Below are 11,550 nucleotides of genomic sequence, written 5' to 3' on the forward strand. Positions count from 1 at the left end.
TGACAAAGTAAACGCTAGTTTTATTCCGCATTTGTTAAGCCCATCTCGTAAAAGTTTTAAATCGCCTATTCACCCCCCCCCTCTAGGCGACATCCGTGTCCTTTCAGTGCCGCCATATGGTGTGGCCACCCCTTCGACCCTCCTGCGCCGCCTCTTCGCCTATATAAAGCCTCCGTCGCGAAAACCCCGATGCGAAGAACCACGATACGGAAAACCTTCCAGAGCCGCCGCCATCGCGAAGCCAAGATCTGGGGGACAGGAGTCTCTGTTCCGGCACCCTGCCGGAGCGGGGAAGTGCCCCGGAAGGCTTCTCCATCGACACCGCTGCCATCTCCACCGCCATCTTCATCACCGCTGCTGCTCCCATGAGGAGGGAGTAGTTCTCCATCGAGGCTCGGGGTTGTACCGGTAGCTATGTGGTTCATCTCTCTCCTATGTGCTTCAATACAATAATCTCATGAGCTGCCTTACATGATTGAGATTCATATGATGATGCTTGTAATCTAGATGTCACTATGCTAGTTAAGTGAGTTTTACTTATGTGATCTCCTGAGACTCCTTGTCCCACGTGTGTAAAGGTGACAAGTGTGTGCACCGTGTGGGTCTCTTAGGCTATATTTCACGGAATACTTATTCACCGTTGAATGGCATAGTGAGGTGCTTATTTATATCTCTTTATGATTGCAATATGTTTTGTATCATAATTTATCTATGTGCTACTCTAGTGATGTGTTATTAAAGTAGTTTTATTCCTCCCGCACGTGTGCAAAGGTGACAAGTGTGTGCACCGTGTTAGTACTTGGTTTATGCTATGATCATGATCTCTTGTAGATTGCGAAGTTAACTATTGCTATGATAATATTGATGTGATCTATTCCTCCTACATATGCATGAAGGTGACAAGTGTGCATGCTATGTTAGTACTTGGTTTAGTCTTTTGATCTATCTTACACTAAAGGTTACTAAAATATGAGCATTATTGTGGAGCTTGTTAACTCCGGCATTGAGGGTTCGTGTAATCCTACGCAATGTGTTCATCATCCAACAAGAGTGTAGAGTATGCATTTATCCGTTCTGTTATGTGATCAATGTTGAGAGTGTCCACTAGTGAAAGTCTAATCCCTAGGCCTTGTTCCTAAATATCGCTATCGCCGCTTGTTTACTCGTTTTACTCGCGTTACTACTGCGCTGCGTTACTACTCGCTTGTTTACTCGTCCCGGGCAAAGCACTTTTCCGGTGCCGTTGCTACTACTTATTCATACCACCTCGTATTTCACTATCTCTTCGCCGAACTAGTGCACCTATTAGGTGTGTTGGGGACACAAGAGACTTCTTGCTTTGTGGTTGCAGGGTTGCATGAGAGGGATATCTTTGACCTCTTCCTCCCCGAGATCGATAAACCTTGGGTGATCCACTTAAGGAAAACTTGCTGCTGTTCTACAAACCTCTGCTCTTGGAGGCCCAACACTGTCTACAAGAATAGAAGCTCCCGTAGACATCAAGCACTTTTCTGGCGCCGTTGCCGGGGAGGAAAGGTAAAAAGGCACTCATACTTCGGTTCTAGGTAACAGTACTTTTCTGGCGCCATTGTGTTTGTGCTCGAAGCTATTTCCTTTAGATCCCGCAATTGCATCTTTTTGTTTCTTGTTTACACTAGTTTGGCATAATGGACAACAATGAGCTTCTTATTCTATTTCCTGATTTAAGACATGGATGGTTTGATGCGAAAATTAAAAAACCTATGGAATCTTATTTGCATGCTGGTAGTAATATTAGTATGAACGCTTTGAACACCATTGTTGATAATAATATAGAAAGTTCTAAGCTTGGGGAAGCTGGTTTTTATGATCTTTTTAGTCCCCCAAGCATTGAGGAGAAAATTTTCTTTGATGATACTTTGCCTCCTATTTATGATTATAATGATAGTGGTCTTTTGGTGCCACCTACTATGGAGAGTAAATTTTGTTGTGATTATACTATGCCTCCTACACTTGATGAGAATAATAATGATAGCTACTTTGTTGAATTTGCTCCCACTATTACTAATAAAATTGACTATGCCTATGTGGAGAGTAATAATTTTATGCATGAGACTCATGATAAGAATGCTTTATGTGATAGTTATATTGTTGAGTTTACTCATGATGCTACTGAAAGTTATTATGAGAGAGGAAAATATGGTTGTAGAAATTTTCATGTTACTAAAACACCTCTCTATGTGCTGAAATTTTTGATGCTACACTTGTTTTATCTTCCTATGCTTGTTACTTTGCTCTTCATGAACTTATTTATTTACAAGATTCCTATGCATAGGAAGCATGTTAGACTTAAATGTGTTTTGAATTTGCCTCTTGATGCTCTCTTTTGCTTCAACTACTATTTCTTGCGAGTGCATCATTAAAAACCGCCGAGCCCATCTTAATGGCTATAAAGAAAGAACTTCTTGGGAGATAACCCATGTGTTATTTTGCTACAGTACTTTGTTTTATATTTGTGTCTTGGAAGTTGTTTACTACTGTAGCAACCTCTCCTTATCTTAGTTTTATGTTTTGTTGTGCCAAGTAAAGTCTTTGATAGTAAAGTAAATACTAGATTTGGATTACTCGCGCAGTTCCAGATTTCTTTGCTGTCACGAATCTGGGTCTAATTCTCTGTAGGTAACTCAGAAAATTATGCCAATTTACGTGAGTGATCCTCAGATATGTACGCAACTTTCATTCAATTTGGGCATTTTCATTTGAGCAAGTCTGGTGCCCTTTTAAAATTCGTCTTTACGGATCTGTTCTGTTTTGACAGATTCTGCCTTTTATTTCGCATTGCTTCTTTCGCTGTGTTGGGTGGATTTCTTTGTTCCATTACCTTCCAAGTAGCTTTGAGCAATGTCCAGAAGTGTTAAGAATGATTGTGTCACCTCTGAACATGTGAGTTTTTGATTATGCACTAACCCTCTAATGAGTTTGTTTCGAGTTTGGTGTGGAGGAAGTTTTCAAGGGTCAAGAGAGGAGGATGATATACTATGATCAAGGAGAGTGAAAACTCTAAGCTTGGGGATGCCCCGGTGGTTCACCCTCGCATATTCTAAGAAGACTCAAGCTGTCTAAGCTTGGGGATGCCCAAGGCATCCCCTTCTTCATCGACAAATTATCGTGTTCCTTCTCTTGAAACTATATTTTTATTCGGCCACATCTTATGTACTTTACTTGGAGCGTCTGTGTGCTTTTGTTTTTGTTTTTGTTTGAATAAATGCTTGTGTGGGAGAGAGACACGCTCCGCTGGTTCATATGAACACATGTGTTCTTAGCTTTTAATTTTCATGGCGAAGTTTCTTCTTCGTTAATTTGTTATATGGTTGGAATTGGAAAATGATACATGTAGTAAATTGCTATAATGTCTTGGATAATGTGATACTTGGCAATTGTTGTGCTCATGTTTAAGCTCTTGCATCATATACTTTGCACCCATTAATGAAGAAATACTTAGAGCTTGCTAATTTGGTTTGCATATTTGGTTTCTCTAGAGTCTAGATAACATCTAGTATTGAGTTTTGAACAACAAGGAAGACGGTATGGAGTCTTATAATGTTTACAATATGTCTTTTATGTGAGTTTTGCTGCACCGTTCATCCTTGTGTTTGTTTCAAATAACCTTGCTAGCCTAAACCTTGTATCGAGAGGGAATACTTCTCATGCATCCAAAATACTTGAGCCAACCACTATGCCATTTGTGTCCACCATACCTACCTACTACATGGTATTTATCCGCCATTCCAAAGTAAATTGCTTGAGTGCTACCTTTAAAATTCCATCATTCACCTTTGCAATATATAGCTCATGGAACAAATAGCTTAAAAACTATTGTGGTATTGAATATGTACTTATGCACTTTATCTCTTATTAAGTTGCTTGTTGTGCGATAACCATGCTTCTGGGGACGCCATCAACTGTTCTTTGTTGAATATCATGTGAGTTGCTATGCATGTCCGTCTTGTCTGAAGTAAGAGAGATCTACCACCTTTATGGTTGGAGCATGCATATTGTTAGAGAAGAACTTTGGGCCGCTAACTAAAGCCATGATCCATGGTGGAAGTTTCAGTTTGGACATATATCCTCAATCTCATATGAGAATAATAATTGTTGCCACATGCTTATGCATTAAAGAGGAGTCCATTATCTCGTTGTCCATGTTGTCCCGGTATGGATGTCTAAGTTGAGAATAATCAAAAGCGAGAAATCCAAAATGCGAGCTTTCTCCTTAGACCTTTGTACAGGCGGCATGGAAGTACCCCATTGTGACACTTGGTTAAAACATGTGCATTGCAAAGATCCGGTAGTCCAAGCTAATTAGGACAAGGTGCGGGCACTATTAGTATACTATGCATGAGACTTGCAACTTGTAAGATATAATTTACATAACTCATATGCTTTATTACTACCGTTGACAAAATTGTTTCATGTTTTCAAAATAAAAGCTCTAGCACAAATATAGCAATCGATGCTTTCCTCTTTGAAGGACCATTCTTTTTACTTTTATGTTGAGTCAGCTCACCTATCTCTCTCCACCTCAAGAAGCAAACACTTGTGTGAACTGTGCATTGATTCCTACATACTTGCATATTGCACTTGTTATATTACTCTATGTTGACAAACTATCATTGAGATATACATGTTACAAGTTGAAAGCAATTGCTGAAACTTTATCTTCCATTGTGTTGCTTCAATATCTTTACTTTAAATTATTGCTTTATGAGTTAACCCTTATGCAAGACTTATTGATGCCTGTCTTGAAGTACTATTCATGAAAAGTCTTTGCTTTATGATTCACTTGTTTACTCATGACATTACCATTGTTTTGATCGCTGCATTCACTACATATGTTTACAAATAGTATGATCAAAGTTATGATGGCATATCACTTCAGAAATTATCTTTGTTATCGTTTTACCTGCTCGGGACGAGCAGAACTAAGCTTGGGGATGCTTGATACGTCTCCGACGTATCGATAATTTCTTATGTTCTATGCCATATTATTGATGATACCTACATGTTTTATGCACACTTTATGTCATATTCGTGCATTTTCTGGAACTAACCTATTAACAAGATGCCGAAGTGCCACTTGCTGTTTTCTGCTGTTTTTGGTTTCAGAAATCCTAGTAACGAAATATTCTCGGAATCGGACGAAATCAAGACCCAGGTTCCTATTTTCACCGGAAGCATCCAGAACACCCGGGAAGGACCAGAGGCGGGGCACTGGGCCCCAGACCATAGGCCGGCGTGGCCCAGGCCCTAGCCGCGCCGCCATATGGTGTGGCCACCCCTTCGACCCTCCTACGCCGCCTCTTCGCTTATATAAAGCCTCTGTCGCGAAAACCCTGATGCGAAGAACCACGATACGGAAAACCTTCCGAGCCGCCGCCATCGCGAAGCCAAGATCTGGGGGACATGAGTCTCTGTTCCGGCACCCTGCCGGAGCGGGGAAGTGCCCCCGGAAGGCTTCTCCATCGACACCGCTGCCATCTCCACCGCCATCTTCATCACCGCTGCTGCTCCCATGAAGAGGGAGTAATTCTCCATCGAGGCTCGGGGCTGTACCGGTAGCTATGTGGTTCATCTCTCTCCTATGTGCTTCAATACAATAATCTCATGAGCTGCCTTACATGATTGAGATTCATATGATGATGCTTGTAATCTAGATGTCACTATGCTAGTCAAGTGAGTTTTACTTATGTGATCTCCGGAGACTCCTTGTCCCACGTGTGTAAAGGTGACAAGTGTGTGCACCGTGTGGGTCTCTTAGGCTATATTTCACAGAATACTTATTCACCGTTGAATGGCATAGTGAGGTGCTTATTTATATCTCTTTATGATTGCAATATGTTTTGTATCACAATTTATCTATGTGCTACTCTAGTGATGTGTTATTAAAGTAGTTTTATTCCTCCTGCACGTGTGTAAAGGTGACAATGTGTGCACCGTGTTAGTACTTGATTTATGCTATGATCATGATCTCTTGTAGATTGCGAAGTTAACTATTGCTATGATAATATTGATGTGATCTATTCCTCCTACATATGCATGAAGGTGACAGTGTGCATGCTATGTTAGTACTTGGTTTAGTCTTTTGATCTATCTTACACTAAAGGTTACTAAAATATGAGCATTATTGTGGAGCTTGTTAACTCCGGCATTGAGGGTTCGTGTAATCCTACGCAATGTGTTCATCATCCAACAAGAGTGTAGAGTATGCATTTATCCGTTCGTTATGTGATCAATGTTGAGAGTGTCCACTAGTGAAAGTCTAATCCCTAGGCCTTGTTCCTAAATATCGCTATCGCTGCTTGTTTACTCGTTTTACTCGCGTTACTACTGCTGCGTTACTACTGCTTGTTTACTGTCCTGGGCAAAGCACTTTTCTGGTGCCGTTGCTACTACTTATTCATACCACCTGTATTTCACTATCTCTTCGCCGAACTAGTGCACCTATTAGATGTGTTGGGGACACAAGAGACTTCTTGCTTTGTGGTTGCAGGGTTGCATGAGAGGGATATCTTTGACCTCTTCCTTCCTGAGATCGATAAACCTTGGGTGATCCACTTAAGGGAAACTTGCTGCTGTTCTACAAACCTCTGCTCTTGGAGGCCCAACACTGTCTACAAGAATAGAAGCTCCCGTAGACATCACCGCCCCGCGCCATGGCCGAGCTCCGCGCCGCCCAGGCCATGCCCCGCCCCGCGCCATGGCGGAGCTCCGCGCCGTGCCCCGCCCCGCGACTCGGGCCGCCGCTGCCTCGCCACGACGGGCGCCCCGACGCCTGCCGCGAGCATGGACAGCCAGAAGCTGCCCCGTGCCGCGCCTCGCTGGCCGCACCTCGACGGACGCCGCCCCGTGCCGCCTCGCCATGGCCGCGTCGCGCCTCGGCACGCCCGCGCCAGCCTCACACGCGACGCCGTCCTGGCGGCGCTGCTGCTCTCGCTCGCGGAGCAGGGGCTCGCGCCGCGCCTCGCCACACAGTTGCGCAGGTGCCGTGGACTGCTCAGAAGGATGGTGTCCGGTTTGGGTCATGCGTGCGGTTGGGAAATAAAAATAGGGACGGACGTCTGTGCACGTCCGCGTGTCCGCGGGACCAGTGGCGGAGCCAGAACTTAAAGCCTGTGTTGTCATTTGGAATCTGTGATGTCAAATACATGTACGTTTTAATTATTTTAGATATTTTTTACAAGATTAATACGAAAATACAAAGAACTTGGCACAAAGCTGTGTGGTCAAAAGACCACACAGGTCTCAATGTGGCTCCGCCACTGCGCGGGACGACCCAAACGGATAAAATACACTGTCCGTTTGGGTCATAGCGTTGGAGATGCCCTCATACTATCATGGATGTCTCCTCCACAACAGCGATGGTTGTAACCTGATCGAGTGCTTCAACGACAGCTGACATGGCTGGTCTTCTCTTGGGATTGGCACGGAGGCACTTGTACGCTAGCAAGGCCACCTTCTGTGTCGCCGCCACCGGGTAGACGCCTTTCAGTGCCCTGTCCATGATTCGTGCTAGCCTGCGGGGATCCTTGAGACATGGCCTCGCGTAATCCACCGAGTGCCGTTTCTTGGCGGGTCTGGTTAAGTCAAAAGACGTTTTGCCGGTTATCAGAATCTCCAGCATCACCACCCCGAAACTGTATACAACGCTCTTCATGGTGAGGTGGCCCAAGATGATGTACTCTGGCGCACAACCACGCATGCTTCTTCCCACGCGAGTGGTGACTTCTGTGCCATCGAGGGATCTCGTATTGACCCTTAGGTCTGAGAGCGAGATCTTGACATCGTTATTCTGGAGAAGGAGGACAAACTATCAGTTGGTTGGGTCAGAATTGATGCTACAAGTCTACTCTCAATTGCATAGTGAAAAAGAGTGGCCAATCATGGAAAGTTATGGATTTTTTTTGATATGTTGGTTTCTTGGGAGAATGCCTGTGTTTTTAGAAATTAGTTTTCTACATCAACCATGCTTGTGCCAAAAATTGAAAAGGATGCGTCATTGTGGTGCCTCGACATAGCAAAACGTTGAGTAATATAATGCCACGAGAGGAAGATTTTGTTTTATTTCAGTCTTAGCCGTTATCGGCAAGACTTTGTTTGTAAGACCTCTTTAAACTTCTTTTTAATCAATGAAAGTGACAAGTTTATTATGCTGTTAAAAAAAGCCTTGCTTAAAAGAAGAAAACAGAAACATGCAGAATGTTCACCGAGTCAAGTAGGATATTGGAGGCATTGAATTGGCTGCAGACCAATGGCTTTTCTTCTCCGTGGACGGACGCCAGCCCTTTCGCGGTAGCTAACACGATGCTTAGTCTGGTTGACCACGGCAGCACTGAACGAATAGCTGGAACACATCAAGGAAATTATCATCAGCAAAAATTATAAATTATGTAACGTCACGGAGGGTGCTGAAACTTAGCTGCCAATGCTCCATTCGATTCATTTTCATTAACTCGGATTTAGTGTGCACCCTTATACAGTAAGTCAATTAATAAAAGAAAGAGGAGAGACTATATTTTGAATGCGCAAGTCTGAATGTGCATAACTTCAAAAGCTCGTCTCCCACCGCAAACTTATTCTTTTTGTACATATAATGCCATCTCTTCGATCAGATTGTAATGGCAGTAGCCCCGATTTCACGGGTTTCGATACCCCAGCAATGTGCAAGAACATCCTCGAAAACGTCCGATGTGACTTCACCTGAAAGTGCATCTGGAACCGCTCCCAATGCTGATTTAGATGCTGTAGGAACGAACAAAGATTGTGGTGCTGAAAACAAACGGACAACAAGATCTGTCCTCTATTGGCGTTTGAGAGCTCATTGCTATCTCGCCGGAGGGATGGGGATATAGACTCTGACCCAGATCTCGCTATAGCCGCCAACGGATCAATTCATTAAGGTCACACCCAGGCAGGGAAGAATTCTCAATTACTTCATTGAGTTTAGGAAGACCGACAGAGTCAAACACGTTAATCAGGGAGCTTTCGTGCATACGTACGTTTGGAGAGGTAGTTGTCCAAGCTGCCATGGCCCATGAACTCGTACACGAGGAGCCTCTGGTTCCCGTGGTAGCAGTAACCGATCATCTTCACCAGGCTCGGATGCCGGTGCTGCAGTTGCGCCACCAACATCGCCTCCTTCTGATCATTGCGGAGGAGGTTGATGATCAGCTCGCCGGACAAATTGAAAATGAAATTGAGGGCTGGGAAGCGCGTACCAGCAGTTCCTCGACGTAGTCGTCGGCCAACCCCCGCTTGACGGCGACGGCCTGCGCCACGAGCCCCGGCCTGACGCCGTCCTCCAGGGAGCCCATGTATACAGCGCCGAACCCGCCCTCCCCGATTATGTTGCGGGAAGCGAAGCCGCCGGTCGCCGCTCTCAGCTCCGCGTAGGTGAACGCGTGCAGGTCAGAGCCGGACGCCACCGGCGACGACAAGCGGTCCTTGTCAGCGACGAACGGCGCCTGCTGCCCGGCCGGTTCGTGGCTCGCCCGGACCTCATCTCCTGCCGCCCTGGTCGCACCGAGGCAGCTATCCAGGAGCGACCTCCACGACGACGACGACGACGACTCCCTGGGATCATACCCCATAGCCGGCGCGGCACGCACACAGCTAACATGCAAAGGTCCTCAGCTGCTCAGCATATATAATTGCACCCGCCGACCACTCGAGGAAATTAAGATCAAGTGTTTCAAAAAAATCATTGGTCAAAGTCCACCTTTTTTTTTTGCTGGGGTGTCAAAGTCTATATTTGATCTCTAAGCTCACAATAATTTGGTTTTCAAGTGTCTAATACCATCGACATTTTTTTTTCTCTTCGTGTGTCGAACTTGGTTTTGCTGATGTGCAATCAGCAAAAAATAAATCCTTTACAGATGTTCAGAACAATAAACTTACCAAATAGTAAGTATAAATTCCGGTTAAGTTTGTAAGTTGAAAGATACATAACATTCAGAAATGTTTAGAAATCATAAAAATTTGGAAGATCTCAATAGGTTAGTTTATTTGTATTTCTTTGAATTTTGAAATCACCACAAGTCCCTTGAACATTTCACATGATCTTCCAAATATCTTGACAATTACCCGTCAACCCCATATTTATTTCTATTCCTCGGTATTTTTGTATTGTAGAATTTTGATTCTTGTTTCCTACACGTTTTTATGTTGAAGTTATTTTCCACCATTTCTACATTCTTAGGTTACATGAATTTAAACTTCAAATTTATTTTTTATCTCTTGCCCCTCAATATATATCATTCCTATTTTTTTTATTGTGCCAACATATGTACCATAGGTAAAATGTCACCACTTCCCGAACTCTACAAGAAACCAAAATACATAAATTTTTAGAAAACTATTATGATGCCTCAGAAGAATTTCGCAAGAATTTAAGGACACAGAAGATGCATGAAAGGCACAAAAGAAAAGGTCCATAAGTCTAACCTTTAATACAAATTTTTATTTATATGGAATAAAGGTATCGCTTAAGAATGTAATTGATAGTAATTTTGACGATCTCATCTGATCCGAAAAACCACCATAGAAAAATGTTTTGACAAATTATGGATTGAAATATTTCAAATACGGTAAGAACATTCTTTAACACATAGACACCCAGAAATTCAATTCGGCTCCCGGGTGCGTACGCTCCCTCTACCAACAAAACATATTTCGAAGTGTGGAAAAATTTTGATAAAAAAATCTACATGTACATCTCCATAATATATGTGTGTGCGTCAAGTTTCACGAAAAAATAATATTTTTTGTGGCCTATGTAAAAAAGAAAAAAACTTATCCTGTGAAAACATTGTTTTCAGCACTGAATTTTGTCTTTTTCACACACGTCACATGATAAATTTATTTTTTATGAAACGACTTTGTGAGCGTGTAGCACGTGAAGATGTACGTGCGAATTTTTTGTTTCAATTTTTCTGAAATTAAAAATATGTGTAACATGCGTTTCAAAATATAGGGAGCATATGCTCCCATGTTCTAAAACATCACTCCCGAGTCACCCAAATAATGATGGTTTGAAAAGGATACACAAATAAAATAAAATAAAATAGTGCCCATGATATATTCAAGCAATGTCGTTGATAGATGTTACATGAAGTTTAAAATCTAGCCTAAGATTAGAGCATCTCCACTCGTCCCCCCGACGAGGCCCCCAGGACGGCGATTTGTCATCCGGATGGACGAAAACGGCCCAGTCGCGCCCCCGGTTCCTCGTTTTCGTCCGGATTAGGCCTTTCATCCGTCCGGGGAGCCCAGGCCATCCCCGGCCCCCCGGGGAGCGCTCGGGGACTCCGGATGAGGGAAAATCGCGGGAAATGTTTGGTGGCCCCGACCTATCGACGACAATGGCATGCCGTTCTACGGCAATACCCTTGTCTTCCCGATCTACGGCAAGACCATCGTCGAACGAAAGATTTGAACTCTCAACATAGTCAAATTATATATAGTTCGAATAAACATAATTATATATAGTTCGAATAAACATAAAAATTACATATA

The 11,550-nt window shown here is 43.3% G+C and overlaps 1 protein-coding gene across 1 annotated transcript; it reads right to left on the bottom strand.

Moving 5' to 3' along the window:
* Positions 1–7,363: 7,363 nt before the first annotated feature.
* On the bottom strand, positions 7,364–9,626 carry LOC124672928 (serine/threonine-protein kinase RIPK-like). The gene is made up of 4 exons (XM_047209081.1): positions 9,255–9,626; positions 9,036–9,174; positions 8,286–8,380; positions 7,364–7,828 (listed from the first exon to the last, which is right to left on the bottom strand). Exons 1-4 carry the CDS (start codon positions 9,624–9,626, stop codon positions 7,364–7,366), a joined length of 1,071 nt encoding a protein of 356 aa, XP_047065037.1.
* Between the last annotated feature and the right edge of the window lie 1,924 nt (positions 9,627–11,550).

This window comes from Lolium rigidum, chromosome 7, assembly GCF_022539505.1.
Source record: "Lolium rigidum isolate FL_2022 chromosome 7, APGP_CSIRO_Lrig_0.1, whole genome shotgun sequence".
NCBI classification, from domain to species: domain Eukaryota; kingdom Viridiplantae; phylum Streptophyta; class Magnoliopsida; order Poales; family Poaceae; genus Lolium; species Lolium rigidum.

Coding starts and splice junctions, on each gene's coding strand:
- LOC124672928 (XM_047209081.1), bottom strand. CDS start 9,626: ATGGGGTATGATCCCAGGGAGTCGTCGTCGTCGTCGTCGTGGAGGTCG. Junction 8,381..9,035: donor GGACAACTACCTCTCCAAAC/GTACGTATGCAC, acceptor GATGTGTTCCAG/CTATTCGTTCAGTGCTGCCG. Junction 7,829..8,285: donor ACGGAGAAGAAAAGCCATTG/GTCTGCAGCCAA, acceptor CTCCTTCTCCAG/AATAACGATGTCAAGATCTC.